Source organism: Podarcis vaucheri, assembly GCF_965113315.1.
Source record: "Podarcis vaucheri genome assembly, chromosome: 8".
NCBI lineage: Eukaryota > Metazoa > Chordata > Lepidosauria > Squamata > Lacertidae > Podarcis > Podarcis vaucheri.
In genome coordinates, this window is record NC_138766.1 from 29923231 (window position 1) to 29939898 (window position 16668).

At 40.9% G+C, this 16668-nt stretch overlaps 1 protein-coding gene across 2 annotated transcripts; it reads right to left on the reverse strand.

The window, feature by feature from the left end:
* Positions 1–2258: 2258 nt before the first annotated feature.
* Positions 2259–15930, reverse strand: SSR1 (signal sequence receptor subunit 1). 2 transcript variants are annotated; one of them, XM_082234655.1, is made up of 8 exons: positions 15728–15926; positions 11466–11584; positions 9571–9658; positions 9177–9439; positions 8064–8140; positions 7096–7174; positions 6059–6152; positions 2259–3663 (listed from the first exon to the last, which is right to left on the reverse strand). In XM_082234655.1, the coding sequence occupies exons 1-8, from the start codon at positions 15813–15815 to the stop codon at positions 3596–3598; spliced, it is 876 nt and encodes a 291-aa protein (XP_082090781.1). In that variant the 5' UTR covers positions 15816–15926; the 3' UTR covers positions 2259–3595. The 2 variants fall into 2 exon arrangements, with proteins under 2 accessions (XP_082090781.1, XP_082090782.1); XM_082234656.1 differs by lacking the exon at positions 2259–3663 and adding an exon at positions 5570–5649 and having other exon boundaries at positions 15728–15930.
* Between the last annotated feature and the right edge of the window lie 738 nt (positions 15931–16668).

Here is a 16668-nt window from a genome sequence, read left to right on the forward strand (position 1 = left end):
AAACCTATAGAGAACAGATGGCACAGACAAATCACTTCCCCAAACTAGATTTTGATGTGAATTATTTGTGAAATAGGAATTTTTCATTTCTTCCCTCTACTCTCCAAAAGTAGAGATTGACACTTTTTGTCAGTTATTAACAAAAATACATTACTAGTAATGGAGCAAATCCTGAGTTTCAGAACCTCATTTTTAACAGCCGACAACGTTCCAGGAATCTTACATTTTTGCACATGTTCCTAGTACTCTAAGGCAAGATGAGTTGCCATCTTCTTCACAAGGAACCCAATCCCTTGGTATGTGATGTTTCACAATATAGCTATTATATACAAAGATTCTATGATAGGAGTATAGATGTGGTTTCTGCCCTGAGGGTATTAAAATACTGTGGCTGAACGTAGCTTTTTGCTGGTTCAGCATCAGGCTTTCTTTCTTTCTTTCTTTCTTTCTTTCTTTCTTTTTTAAAAGGAGTAACAGAACAATATAGGTTAGACTTCATTTTCACTTTGGCAAAAGTATTTTTAATAATGCACTTTTTGACATTCCTGCAAGCTGCAAGGTACTTCAACTCAACTTTCCTCAGAATGTTGTTTTTATTCTCTTAAACTTTGTGGAGTCTTTCCTCAAAACAGTAGAGGAAGTAAACCTGTGTCTGCATGTATTACTTCTGAGTGCAATGAAGGCTGAGTGTTTTCTTCTTCACCCCTCAAAATCTCTATAAATAGAAAGCAAGCACATCAAGGAAAAAGGCTCTGTTACAATCTTCCCAACTTGTTTTTCTATGTGCAGATCTCTTTTTTCTTTTTTTAAAAAAGCAGCATCCAAAATCAATAGGGGAAACAAAATTGAGATAAATACTCAAGCTACAATAAAGTTAGTTTGAAATAATTGTAATTTGTGCTTTAGATAAGTCCATGCAAGTTTAGGCCACATCCACAATTCTGAGTCACCATACTATTAACAGGAATTGTGCTGTTCACACATTTATTTGATTTGCCTTGCAGTGGGGCGATTGTGCTTTAAAAAGTTAATATGGAAAAAAGTTGCCAGCTTTTTTGTGTGACATGCGGCTCATTCACTGAATGGATGGAAGACAACAGAAGTAGTTCTGAGCAACTGCAGCAAGACTCATTTGGACAGAATGTCAAACTGACTTTCAGAGTTCTGAACAACATTCCCACCTGCAGTAGCAGGGTAATGTACAAAACAGGAATAAAGATTCCTAGGATTCCAATCTCTTGGGTAGGAAGGAAAATATGAAGTCAAATACTATAGGCAATTAGAGTATAATCAACAACAGTATAGTAAAATACCTTTCATAAGGCCCAAGTTAGAATGCAAAGGTGAATTGTATAGCTATTAATCCAGTCAGATTCCTCTCTTCCCCCATCCCAAAGTTGAGAGATTAAATACATCCTTAACTCTGTCTATCCTCCGTTACCTGTTTGCTGAATGTGACAAGCATGAATATTCCAAATTAGAAGATTGCTAATTGATGTTTTCAATGTTTAATAAAACTTTGTAACAGGATATTTGAGCCACATGTATTTTTTTTGCGGGGGGGAATACCATATTAATTACTAATACATAATAATTAAAATTAAAATATAATGGTTTCCCGTTCAAAGCTCCATTTAATAAGCTGAGAGGAGCAAAATGATACTGCCAAATGTAAACACTGAGTATTTAAAAGTTATCCCTTCCATGTCGACTATTTCAGTGAAGGGGAACCCTAAATGTAAATGGCAGCACATGACTTTTCCTTTTTTAAAAAATATAAAAAACAACTTTAAACTTAAGCAGTAAAGTGACGTGCAAGTATTCCAATGACTTTGGTTTAGATATGCATCATAGGCGATCAAGCTATAATTATTTTCTGATGCAAGGAGGAAAGACAACTGAAAATGACAGTCGAATTTCATGTACGAATGAGGCCTTTGAAGGTATACAACACCTTTGTTTCCAATCTTCCAGTCCACGTTCAGCTGCTGCATTTCAGGCTACCACAGGATGTACATTATTAACAATTGCAAATTAAGCCAAAGAGATCAACATGACTTTAAACTAGGAAATTAACATACTTTTAGTTTCTCATTAAGTCAAGCTTACTGAGGTTAATAATGGAATTGATCCTAGTTGGGGGGTTCCCTTCTGAGCAAAATGCAGAGCTGAATTTATCGCTAGTCATTTCTTTAAACAGGTAAGACACCAATAAGAGTTCAAAAAGGGAAAAAGGCACAAGACTAAAAAAACCAAACTTAATTTATGTTTTTACTGTCATTTTAGAACTTATTCTTTTGTATACAATCAAATATGGGAACAGAAGAGCACAATTCCACTGTACAGGTTGTAAGTTGTTGCCCAAAGACATGTTCATGAAAGTCAAACCTTGTATCCAGCTTTATCTAAGAAATTCAATGCATTTTTCTATCCATGATTGGGTTTCAAATGGTGGAAGAGTCCCATCAATTATAATGGCCTGGTCTGCATGACACGCCAAGCCAAATTATAGCTTAATGGGACTGAAGGCTCCTGGAGAGGAGCTTGCAGACTCTTTGCTCCTCCTGCATCTTTTTCACTCACATATTGCGCTCAACTAGGCTTAGCTTATTGTCTGAACCAAGCCTTGTGGGCAAGCTTTCTTCCTGCCAACTCAAACTATGGCCAAGAACATACCTGCCCGTGGGGTGTGTGTGCTACAAGTTACTTTCCAGGAGCCTGCCTGTTCCACTGCTCCTAGTAAGCCGTATTTTGACTTAAGAGTGTCATGCAAACCAGGCCAATGGTGAGGACCAATTTGCAACCATTTGAACTAGGCATTCTAAAGTTACCCAACTTGCTATATTCACCAGATCTGCTGACCAAGTCAAACTACTACAATTTATACAGATGTACAGTTATATTGCAATCAAAAAAAGGGGGTGATGAATGCCAAAGTGAGCACACAATTCATATTTCACAAGTGCAGCTGCTGTAGAAATCCCTTATTTGACACACATGTAAGAACATTTGGGATCTCAGACTCAGTGTGCGCTTTATGTCAATCAGCAGCAGCAATATTGTAAAAAAACAAACACTATACTGCTAAAAGCAGTTACACCGGCTTGTGCCTTTAGAATACTAGCTACACAAAAATGTGACTCAGTGCTTCATGAGAGGTTCCAACATGCGTACCAAAAAGGAGCTGCATACATGTAGCAAAGAATATGATAGATGACTCTGAGTAACAGATAGGAAAATGCATAAAGACCTTCTTTTATGACAGGATACAATCAGAACAGGGTAGGAAACGACACATTTGCATTTCTGACGATGTCAGAAACAAAAGGTGTGCAGATGACAGATCAGCATAATGAAGAGACTCTAAAGGCACATTTCAGATAGCACAATGATTCTTAATTGTTTCTTTAAAAGGAATGAGAAGTGCATTGTTAGCAGTGTTCTCTGAACACAGCCAAATGCTTATAGTCCAAATGTTTTTCATAGTATTCTCCTCAGTCGATATGGCTTCTCAGCACAACTCCCAATTCAAGCAAAAACAAAAGGGAGGGGGTTGGATGGCTGGGTTAATAAAGGCTGACTGTACTAACAGTATTTACTCATCAGATCCTACTGATCTCTTCTGCGCCCTCTTCCGGGGCAGCCGTCTTGGGGAAGCTTTGTCTGAAGGAAAAGGAAAAGAAAAGTTACTCAATGGGATAAGTTAAATGAAATATTTTGGGGGCCAGGGGGAGAAAATTATTTTCTAATTTATTCCCTCAAAGAACGATCATGCAAAAGGCAGATCTGAGAAGCATCTTATATACATTCCTCAGCTATGGACATGCAACTAGTAGCCTATTAACGAGATGTTCCTAAAACAATGCAGGATCAAAGCATTCAATCTCAGCTCTGTGATGACAATGGTTGGCTTGAGCAAGATTATTTTGCTCTATTTCAGTTTCTAAATATAGAACAGGTGTGTATCTGTTCTAAGGATGAAGGAAACATCATGCCCTACTTCCCTCTATGCTCAAGGACAGCCAAATCAAAAACTAATCTTTACATTCACAAGCTCAAGTTTCAGTATCTGTAGAATTCCAAATCATACAAAGTAGAAAGAATGCTAAGTATTCAGGCAGTAAATACCCCAAAAGGTAATGATATCAGTCTCTTATGGGCAAACAAAAAGAGAACTATGGCACCTTACACTAACATTTTAGCAAAAGCCACAATTAGTATTCAGTTTTCTAGATGGTTTACAAGTAATTGGCTGATTAGTTGTGGTGACTGAATTTTACACACTGATTCGAACCACCTTTTGGTCTTGACTGCATACAGACAACCTTAACTGGGCAAAGCAGAAGTGAATGAATGTAAAGGTGGGGTTCCAACTCTAGACCTAGTAACCTTACATCTTTTCTCAGCTCCCTAGCCGTCGTCTAAACCTCCCTGGCTTCTCTAATGACTTCCTACCTATTCACACAGCCCCTTCCATGTATACAACCTTTGTTTTGCCTGAGTCCTACTTTCCCCTGGGCTCATTTCTTGAACTCGATGTCTCCACCATCTATTGTTTTCTCACATTCCTGTTTTTCAGGCCTCTGCCCACTTTGCAACATTTCCTCTAGCTAGTTTCTTGTTGAGCCTCCCTCTGCCCCCTTCCCTCACCCCCATAGCAGGCAGCCCTTCTGCACTTTAAGTGGTATGTTTCTTTTTTATTAAAAAAAGATCCCCTTCTCCATCAAGCTATCTTGGCTCAGTTCCCTGTCACCTTTATCCTCTAAGCCTCATTCTTCAGACATTTTGGTTCTGCTTCTCAGTCAGCTCCCTACCCTGCAATCTTTCTTCAGCATCCTTCTTTCTCGGCAACCCGTCACCTATCTTCCCAGAATATAGCCCGTCCCTGTGTGGTCTTTTATTTCCCATGCACAGTTGCAACTTCCTTGGCACTCACACAGGTTGGCCTAACTTTTTAGCTCCTACAGCAGCTGGCTATTGCACTCCACCACATCAACTCAGTCAATGTCAGAGGCTTCACTGCCACAAACACAGTACAATATATATTAGTAACTATTTGCCCCTTTATCAGTTAAAGCACCATGATCATGAAGTCCAAGCAAGCAGCAATCTTAATGCATTTAAAAAGCCCTCTAATGAGTTAATACTTATTTTCCTATGCAAAGTGCTGTTTAGCATCAATAGTTAGTATTCTATGCTATGGAACTAGTGATGTGACAATTAAACTTTTCTATCACGTGTTCTGAAAATTGTCGGTGGTCTATTTTGTTTCTGGCAATCTGAAGAATGTAGCCACGGTTTCCTTTGGGAAATCAGGCATGTGAAGTAGATGACATCCCAGTAAATGCAGATACCACTGAGTTCTGGTGACTGAACCATGTTAACAGTGTAACTAAGTTAGTATCTGAACATCAGCTCCCCCAAGATATGCAACAGTAAACGTACCAAGTGGGATTAACTCCAGACTTCTGTTGCATCTTCAAGATACTGGTGAAATCCTCCAAACCTTATTACTTTAACACCACATGCAATTATGTGAAGTGTACCAACTAAGCAGAAATGGGTTCAATGTATAAGAACCTAATTAGCGCACAATATACATTTCAGAAGCCTCAACCCAATAAAGTGTCTCACCTCTTCTACTTTGCACTGAAGCCACAGGAAAAGCAAAACAGAAGAGACAGTAAAGATATTAGAAAAGTCCACAAGCATTTAAAAGATCTAAGAACATATTTGGACTAATTTTTGAAATCAGAAGTCACTAAAACGTACAGCTAAAGCTCCACAGCTCCCAACCCAACAAAAAACCCTGTACACTAGTCACAGAATTACAATTTTAGAACAATCCCTTTTCTAAACAGTTAGAGGCAGGCATATTCAACATTGCAGTTAACATTGTTCCTCCAGATGTTGCAGACTACAACTCCCATATTTCTGACCACTGACATTCTGACTAGTGCTGATGGGAGTTGGAATCCAAACATCTGGAAGATGCTGGTTATCTTTTTATAAGAAATTCATTAATGGACTAACAACCTATGGTAATATGGATACTTACTTATCTGGTTTAAAGTTTCTTGAGGAATCCAGCTCATGTCAACATCATTCTGATTTGATGTCCCCATCTCTACTTTTTGAGCTGGTCTTTTTCTCTGGAAACATTAATCACAAGATATAATAAGGGAAAGAACTCCACTTAAGCCATTCAACTCGTAGCGTGTTTTTGTGATCACAATAGCGGTTAACTTCAAACCCAAAGCTGCTGGCTTTACATTCTAGCAGCAGTTCTAATACATGGTGGCAGGAGCATCAATAATTTCTTAAAACAGTGTGCATATTTTACAAACATTTAAATGTGAAAATCCTAATTTGCGATAAATTTCAACATAACACAGATAATTTCAACTTAATTGATTGAATCAGTATTAGGGTGAGCCATTATCTATGAACCATTTTTGAAGTTATATTCTTGTATTCAAGTGGCAAATATAGTTGGTTAAGCTAGGTCAGTATGAAAAACGCATGTTGGGAGGATCAAGTATAGGCCTGACATGTGGAACTCTTGCAAGAGTCACATGCTACACTTGTATCTGATCTTTATCATGAAATGAAAAATGGCATTTTAGCCACTTTTCACTCTCAACTGTGGCTAAGATTTGCTAATGTAGTCTTCTACTACAGCAACTCAACATCTGATCACATTTTACAACATTCTGTTTATAAGGAAGTGTGTGCAGATGCAATCCAGTTACCTCCCAGGTGCAAAGAGAATACCACTGCATGAAAAAAAATCACTTAAATAAACAGGAATTGGCCTATGATCTCTAAAGCAAATATTAGCTACACTTCTACTGCATGGTAGCTTGATCTTTGTGTAAAATTGCCTTGGATTAAGGCTTGCCTCAAGAAAAGCAATGTTCTAATATATGACATGATCTTTCCTTCCAGGTAGCCTATAGCAGTGTGTACAGGTTTCAGTCACCAGCCCATCCACATATTAAAGAGAGCCAGTTAGTTTAACACAGTGTCTTGAGACCACCGTCTGGGTCCAGAGTAGCATCTATAACCGGAAAGATGACCTGCAGAATTTCTTACCTTCCTAGATTCCAACAGCTGGTGTAGACCAACAATGACAAGCAGGCTAAGTCCACCAAGGAACATATACATAAAAATCCTTGTTTAGAAAAAGGAGAAGAGAGGTCCAGTAAGCTTTCATTTCTTTAAATAGAAGAAAACTAAACAAATCATCCCTGAATACCTTTACCAGATTAAGTAGACAGTTGCTGTCCTAAAAATGAACACACACTCATATGCCCATCCCAACATCAACCCCAACTATACTTTGTAGAACACTTTATGAAGGACTCATCTCTTGATAGGAGGAGTCAGATTAGCCAACCAAGGGACACCAGTTTCAACTCAATAACTTTGGTGGGACAGCTAAGTTCTCATCTAGATAAATTCTCCCCACCCCAAGCCAAGATGACAAAAAGAAATTAAGAATGATCCAAATTACTGCTAAATCTTAAATCCTGCAAATAAAACATGTACCTAATGGAGCTATGTGTGGGAAACACATAGAACTGCAAAGCACCTATGAGTTACTACTCTAAAATCAACAAAGGAGATTATATAGACCTGTCTCGGTGTTGAGATCAGCAGAAGATGCCTTGCTGGTTACAGCATGGCGATGATATTGCCGAGGTTGCATGTTCAATCCCTGTGCGGGACAGCTGCATCTTCCTGCATTGCAGAGGGTTCAGCTAGATGATCCTCAGGGACCCTTCCAACTCTATGATTCTATTAGAACTTAGTGGGACAGTGGTGCTTGAGAGGGCATTTTCTTTGGTGGCTCTTTTGAGGTGTGCCCACCCACATTACTATACATGTTTTGTTTTTAGGTCAAGACACACCTTCCACAGGCCCTTGGGGGTGGAAGATGCTACAAAGTTTAATTGAAGATTAACAGTAGATAACCTGCTCTAGGACTGCATGATGAAGGGGGGCAATAAAAGCCTATGAAAGAATTAATAAATAAATAGGTTATTTAAATTAAGTCTTACGTTTCACCATCTAATCCATCTTCCTTTTCAATAATGGTAACAGTCTGGTTGAAAACAGCATCTTGAAAGAAGTTTCCCTAAAATGAAAAATACAGTAACATTAAAGGCTGCCCAAGATAACAGATTCAAGCCACGATGTAACAGTAATGTTAATACAGTGGAACCTTGGTTCTTGAATGGCTTAGTTGACAAACAAATCGGCTCCAAAATGCTGAAAACCCATAAATAACTGTTCTGGTTTTTGAACGCTTTTCAGAAGCCAAACGTCTGATGCGGCTGTCGGCTATTGTTTCCGGGGCGCCTGCACCAATCGGAAGCCACACCTTGGTTTTCAAACATTTTGGGAGTTGAACGCACTTCCAGAACGGATTAAGTTCAAGAACCAAGGTTCCACTGTATATACCTCCAGGGATAAACTGCTCCTCAGCGCTTTGTTCTTGTCTATAATTTCCACTCACATTGCAAATCACAATAAACAGAAAGCTAGCTTACAGGACTCAGTGTCTTGTAGGCCTCAGGTTGTCAACACACATTTTCAAAGCTTTACTAGGAGAAAATGTCCACAATAAAGGGATGAAAAGCGACCACTCAAAGTGGAGTTTGTCTAGAACTTTTGAAAAGGACAAATAAAGTTACATTTGGAGATTGATGAAGCTTTTTACCTGGGTTTGGGAAGGTGAGGGGAGAGAGAGAGGAGGCGGCAAAATCATAAAGATAGCTTATGCTGACCAAAACAACAAGAACAAAAAAGACCAACTCAGATTCAGAAAGTGTCAGAACATTCAGATATTGAGGAATGTATAATGTTGTTGTGAAGAGTTACAAAAAGGTAAGGCAGTATTTTAAAAAGCAAGACTGCACCTGTTCAAATCAGGCTCCAAGACATGAACTCTAATGTCTCCTTCCAAAACCATTCATCACAAACCTTAGACTATCATATTGGAATACTATCAAGGATTTGGCTATACCAGAACTTGCAGAATAGATACCCAAGCTTAAGCAAGATAAAAATGGCACACTTGGATAAACATCACTCAATACTCCTGGATAACATCAGCAAATGCCTAGTTTAACACTAAGGAAACCTTGCCAAGCTTCCAGGCTGTCACTCACATTTTGGTCTTTGTAGTTCAGATTGATAACCAGTCCAAAGGGGCGACCACCCATAGGCTCTGCAGGAATGAAGGAGTATTCAAATGTGGCCTGTCTCTGTGGTGGAACAACCGTGTTCAGAGGAAGAGCAGTGAAATTCTGAATGAAAAACTGGTAATCTTGAGGGTACCGGAACGAAGCATCTAGAGACTCCACAATGAAGTCTTCTGTACCCTTGTTAGTAAAGCCAACTAAAAACTTCACAATGTTGTTTGCTGGAAAATCTAGGAGGAAATTAGAAAACTGGTTAAGCTGAAATTGTGTGCACAACTCAAAACTTGCATAATGTTGCACTATAATTAGACTAAACTGATAAAGTGTGCTGGTCTGAGGTAAAAAGGAGGCCATTTTTTACCTTCTCCTTTCACAAACAAGATGGTTGTATCAGCGCTAGGGGATGCTTTCGGTTCTCCCGATAGATCTTCTTCCTCTTTCTCTTCTGTCTAATACAAGAGAATGTTTTTGAAAAGCCTATGACGAACAGTGAAGCAATGAATATCTGAAGTAAGACCACTATTGCAAAATCCCACATAAAAGCATTTCCACGCAAAAACATTAATGTTGCAATAAATATTTGGAATTTCTTGAAAACAATTATTAAGAGCACAATCCTTTGTGTGTCTGTTTGGAAGCAAGTCCCATAAGAAGAAGAAGAAGAAGAAGAAGAGTTTGGATTTGATATCCCGTCTTTCACTCCCCTTCAGGAGTCTCAAAGCGGCTCACAATCTCCTTTCCCTTCCTCCCCCACAACAAACACTCTGTGAGGTGAGTGGGGCTGAGAGACTTCACAGAAGTGTGACTGGCCCAAGGTCACCCAGCAGCTGCATGTGGAGGAGCGGAGACGCGAACCCGGTTTCCCAGATTATGTGACTACCGCTCTTAACCACTACACCACACTGGCTCTCAAAAAAAGAAAGCAAAAGCCCCATGTGCTGCTTCTGTCTAACAGGGCTCCTTTGGAATGATGTTTGCTTGCAAGCTGGATTCATGTCCCTTTCTGTTTAGCTGAGAGAAGCAGAAAGAAGTACAACCACTAAATGCAACATGACTGCTTAGACTTGGTTTCTCCATCTTTGTCCAGGACAATTATGTATTTTTTCATGTTGTGAGCTGCCTTGAGTATGGTGTGAAATATGGAAGTGCGACATATAAATAAAATTATGTATGCATGTATTATGTACTCCAGGAATGGAGAGGGAAGAGGGTGGGGAAGGTGAACAAATCAGAGGTGAGCAACTTATCTTTTGCAAATAGAGTAGGTATCAGAAAGCTAATGTTCATATTATCATGTAACAAGAGGAGGCCAATACAAAACCTTACAAAACAGCTACCAAAACACCAAAATAGGTGCTTGTACACCAAGCCACAACTAAGAACAGGCAGCTTCATGAAAAGCAGAAGTGGTCAAATGTACAAAGTATAGAAAAGCTTAGAGTTACTAAGTAAATTATCAAATACACATTTGATAATTGTGCCTAGGAAGTGATATTATACATAATCAAAACCAGCCTTCTGCTGTTGTAATATTCACTAGGATTAATGGCAATACAGTCATCAGTAAGATTTGCATACAACTTGGTGGCAGTAATACAAACTGTGGCCATCAAGCATTGTACTTCTCTTTAGGTTTTTGATATACAAGAGGCAACTGTTCTGGAGGAGGGAGACCTGTAGTGGCAGGCTTAGGAAAGAGAACACCATAAGCCTAATGCAGATATTTCAAAGTGTGACTCTTCCCTCCACAACTGACCATGTGGTCATTCCAACCACTCAAAAGATATTCCCTCTCCCCAATATACTGCTGCATTTCTATCCCTGCTGCACATTTTTTTGACCAGCAGTACAGCTCCTTGGGTTTAGCAAAGGTCCATTCTTACTATATCCTACTTACAGTTGGAGCAACTCAAGCATTATGATTTGTGGATGTTCACTATGGCAGTTGACAGGGCCAGCCCAATGTCTCAGCATGGCAGCCTCAGGACAGCTTGGAGGAGCAGCAGAACTGACCTCCAAGGAGCATGCCACCCGTGCCCCTCTTCCCAGCCTCCTTTCCATCCCACCCCCTGTGAGTGGGCAATGGCAGGTATGCAGATGAGGAGAGGGAGGAGTGGCATTTTAAGCTTTACCTCAAGAGCAAAACATCCTGGGCAGATTCAATTGAGTACTCTTGATAATGGGTTATCTACTGTAAAAAATGCAATAATGGACAACATAAGCTTGTGAAACAGAAACAAATACTTGTAGATGTACCAATTCTGTGGGTTCATCTTCTTCAACTTCAGCTTCATCATCTTCATCTTCAACGACTGTATCTTCAATAGCTTCTTCATCTTCTGTGGCATCTTGAGCAGCCACCAGCAAACTAGAACCTAGAGACAAGGTAAATGAAAAATTATTTTAAATGTAGGCAAAGTTATTCTATTGTTTAACTTTGCTTTTGAAAGGTTTCATTGCACTTACTAAGTTATCAGTTTAGATAAGTTGTGAGTTGCATTCATGTCTCTAGTGAAAAGCATCACTAGAAGTTCAGTGTAAGAAGATGCAGAGTTTACTCTGATATTTATCAGAGTTGTCAATATTAATTTTATATACCACCTAATATTGCACTAGGCACCATACAGATTAGAAACATAAAGGCCAATGACACTGGCTTAAATCCTACCAAAATACATTACAGAAGGGACAGAAATAATTAAAATAAAGATTTCCTCACAAAGGTCTTTTTAAAAAACTATTATTGCAAACACACAGAAGTCATCCCACGACTAACCCTGAACAGAACTTTAAAGTATGGGCATGTTAGGTCCAGCTAAAAAGTAGCAAGTATCCACTTGGCAAGGAAAAGGACCTCTAGTGAGCAGCTTAGGAGCATGCAGAATATTTTCTACCCCACAGTGGGGTATATCTTGGCAGAAGCTACAACTGAAGTTGCACTATGGCAAGCTAGCAACTTTGATTTATTAAGGTTCAGAACTCTGGAATGTGGAGGTATGCTAGTTTGAATCAGCCCACAAAGTTACACAATCACAGCACATAAAGAGCTATTTGCTAAAATAGAGCATGACAATGCATTAAAGAGCTTGAAATAAAGGATTTTAGGACACCTCCTCCAAATGTATGGCAAAAGCAACCCCTCTTTTTTTGGTCACGGGGAAGACTCCAAATAAAATTTCCCTTTCAGAATGTTACAAAAGGAAAGGTCTTAGTGCCATCAAGCAACCACAGCTCAAAAGTTTCATTACAACTCAGTTCAAGTGACTTCAAGAGAGCTTAAGATCAACATACTGCTTTAATTTAGCTGTCTGTTGAGCAGAAGCGTTAAACTAAATCTCTTAAATTGTGATAGTAGACTTCTATCACTAGGATTCTTTAGTGATTTCCTTGAAATGTTCATTATGCTAAAAGCACTATGGCAGACCACACAAACTTTTCCAAGCAGTAGCATGCTTTCAAGATCTCTCCTATATATTTGAGAAAGAATGATGATGTGGCATTATAGTGGAGAGGAGGGAGTGTATTCAACATCTGTTATCACAGCCAGGAACTAACTACCAAGAATTGAGAAGTGTAATTTTCCAGTTATCTTAAACTACTAATGCTGAAAGAGAGTTACCCTGAATTTATCTAAATATTTTGAATGGGGAACAAAAGTAGAAATGCACAGCAATTAATTTGTGGAACTAGCTCTCAATCAGAACACTTTGCTAAAAACACTAAGCACATGCTATTGCAACTGCATAAATTCTCTCCCATTCAACAAGGAATGTAGGTATTTGACTCTGTTCCAGAACAAAGAACACTAACTAGAGGTTCAAGAAAACTGAATTGGAGCCAAGAGAAGAGACATGCAAAATCTCCAGAAGAGCTACGTTATAACTGATTAGGTCACAAAACCCAAGAGAAAACACACATGTATCTATGACAGTGTACAAGAAAAAATGATAATACAAAATCACTGCAAATGAAATTAAAAGAGTGCTAGTTTTAATCTGAAACTAATAAACCTATGCCAGTAAGCCCAAATGATATCGGTGTTGTTACTATGAGAAGGGTCATCCATAAAACTATAAGGATCTTTCCAATTGAGGCAAATATAATTCAAAGTGTAAAGTGATGCACAATGAGGCAACCCCCCACCCTTTCAAATGAACACTGGTGAGGTCTGAACTAGCCGTTACTAAGAAGGAAACATCTTGGGTCTGTGGTGGACAGCTCAATGAAAATGCTGACCCAATGTATGACAGCTGTGGAAGGTACTTGGCATGTGAGGGACCGCTGGGGAAATAAATGAAAATATACATTACAGTGGTACCTCGGGTTACATACGCTTCAGGTTACATATGCTTCAGGTTACAGACTCCGCTAACCCAGAACTATTACTTCGGGTTAAGAACTTTGCTTCAGGGTGAGAACAGAAATTGTGCTCTGGCGGCGCGGCAGCAGCAGGAGGCCCCATTAGCTAAAGTGGTGCTTCAGGTTAAGAACAGTTTCAGGTTAAGAACGGACCTCCGGAATGAATTAAGTACTTAACCCGAGGTACCACTGTACATGGGTGGAATCAATCCACCCCCTCCCCCAGTTCTGATATGCAAGTTCATGCTGTTTTAAGGTAGATTCACCTTGTGGTTAATGCACAAGGCATATATCAGAATGCATAAGGCATATATATCACCCATCCTTTATGGTATCTGCATATAATACCAGCAATGTTTTATTTCATGTTTGAGCTTTATAATTTATGTGATTTTTGTTCCAGAATGTTTAACAATTCAAATACACAACATTTCTGGATTTATGTTTTAAATGGAAATAATGCCAGTGGTCTGCCAGGAGTAGGCTTTGTGCTGGGAGGTTTGAAGAGACAAGTGTTACTGGCAAATACAGCAGGCCTTTTAAACACATAACCCTCACCTAGACCTCCAGCTGTGTTACCGCACCCTGTATAATTAACCTTGGAAAGCACGTGTAATATTTTCTGTGAAGTATACCTACCCTATAACCTTGATCACACCTGCATATCAATAATAGCCCTACATAAGATCACAAACTTGTATTCTACACTAGCTGCCCCTGTATTCCTTCATTTTGTACTCAACTACAACCCCAACCACACACGTTTCAAAATCAAAAACAATCTACGTTTACACCATCTGGTTGAGTTTAGAATATGTTGATTAATTACTTAATTAAACATTAATTGAACTCATATGCTGGTATGATACACAAAATCAAATCTATGCTGGTCTCAATTTATACTGACAAGCTTCTTGAGCAAGGTCCTCCCAAAACTTACTTGACCTTGGCTTGTACTGCTGCAGAAACATCCAAGAAATTGCAAGTAATTTGTATGATAATGCAATTTAAATGCTGTTATTGGATTTACTCAGCAAAAACATGAAGGTCTCAACCCTGACCGTGGACAACCACAGGGATATGTTCTAAGTTGTCAAATGAACTCAGTAAAGTAATTTGATTCAATTCACACAGTTCAGCAGACCTCTACCAGTTCAGACACCCAACTTTTGAGATCAGTAATCTCCAAGCTCTCCACAATTTTATCACCTGTAAAATCACTACTGAACAGAACCCAACAGATTTGGGAAAAACTGTCTTCAGTTACAGACTTCCAAGGTTCCTTCAAGGAAACTTGGCTGAGCCCCTATGAATCCGGCACAAGTTTCCTCTGGGCACGAGTTTGCTCTTTCTTTCCCATTCAAAGCAAGGATCTCAAAGCTGCAGCTTGTACACTAGTGCAACAAGTTGATCACAAGAACCTGAAATGTTATGCTTCCGTGTGAGTTGCCTGCACTTCAACTTTCCCTCTCCTCTCTTTAAAGGGAACAAGAGAAACTGGTTTCCCGATAGTTGTCCATTTGGCAAAGGTTGCCAAAGCGTACCGAGCTTTTTGGCTCGCACGTCTCCAGGTGGGGTCAGAGGCCGAACCTGAACGCTGTGCTGAAATAAGAGGAACTATGTGTGATTTTCCTCTCTTTCTTCCCCTTCAGCAGCAGCCAGAAGGAATCACAGCTGCACCGAAGGAGACACATGAGCAACGTGAAGAGCTGCGCGCTCCATTCCCACCGAAGGTAGAGTTTGCAGGGGGGGAAACGAAACTCCTCGCACAACCTCGGGCTGCTGACACGTGTCAGCTTTCGAGTCCCTCAAAAAGGAGGTTAACGAGAAACGTAGAAGTCAACGAAGCTACGACCTGCCAGCAACCATGTGGCTATCGGAGGTCTGGACTGACACGTCAGCCTAGCGAATAGGGGAGGGGGGAGAGAGCAGAGGAAAAGGAGCCCCCCGCCCCACTCAGAAGTCTCCGCCCCCGCCTTTCAGAATTCACCAGCCGAAACGGCACGCGCGAAGCCGCCTCACGCGCTGCTTCCATTTCAAAAAAGCACAGGAACGTTCCTCCCCCCCCCCACGCCCGGCCCCTCAACCGCCGCCTCGCGTACGCGCGCGAGGCGGAGATAAAGCGGAGCCCCCGCTCGTTCTCTGTCGGTCCGCCTCACCTGGGCCGCTGCGGGCGCCGCCCAGAAGCAAGGCGGCGGGGAAAGCCAGAAGCACGAGCAGCAGCAGTTGGGGAACGGACCTCCTCATGGTAGCGGGCCGACTAAACGCCCTCGGCGGCAGTTATTACTTTTTCCTGCCGCGACGCAATGGCGAAAGGAGCTCATCCGGCCCAGGTCCCGCCCACCGTAACCCCGCGGCGCCCTCACGTCCCCGCCCTGTCACGCAAGGCCCGCGGACTCCGCCCCTCTCCTGCCCCGCCCCCTCCCCACCGCCCAGCTTTGCGCGGAGGACGTGGCTTCCCCTGGAAGGAGGAAGGAGGGGCACGTGACTGCAACTTGGCTGGTTTCAAGCGCGCATGCTCCGCGCGGCCAACAAGCTCCTTACGTTCCTTTTCCTCGTCAGGCTTGCTTGCCAGAGCGCAGGCGCGAAAAGTTTTTACCGCGTGGAGCGCCTCAACCACGGGCTCGCTGGAGCGCATGCGTGGAATCTTATCGCTCGCTACAGACGAGCGGAATCGTGCAGTGCCTTTGAGTTTACATGCGGACGCTAGCGTGTCTCGTTGCGTGTCAGTACGAAAGGGATACAACCCTCAACCGGCGAGCTTTTAAAGACACGGCCGTGGGAATGCCTCTTTCAAGATCCGCAATAATCAAAACCATTGTTCTTCCGCAACGTTTTGACACGCGATGACCCTGATGACACAATGCATTGGATGTGTACACCCCAAAATAATACTTGGAAGATTCCCTCCCACGCAAAAAAATTATAAAAAATAATGCTCCTTAGGGTTTCGTCGTGGATCTTACCTAGCAACCACATTAACAATGGCCAGGGATAGATTTTGGGATTGAGCAAGACTCATGGCCCCTGCTTGGTCCGATTGCAGTGGTACTTTTAATTAATTGAGCACAGTCAGTTACAGGTTTCTTTGTCCGTTCTC

Bases quoted from the DNA above. Each gene is read 5' to 3' on its own strand.
- SSR1 (XM_082234655.1), bottom strand. From the start codon at position 15,815: ATGAGGAGGTCCGTTCCCCAACTGCTGCTGCTCGTGCTTCTGGCTTTC. The intron at 8,141-9,176 runs GTGAGTGACAGC...TTTTCATTTTAG, and splicing joins TGAACTACAAAGACCAAAAT to GGAAACTTCTTTCAAGATGC. The intron at 3,664-6,058 runs GTAAGTATCCAT...CTTTTCCTTCAG, and splicing joins AGAAACTTTAAACCAGATAA to ACAAAGCTTCCCCAAGACGG.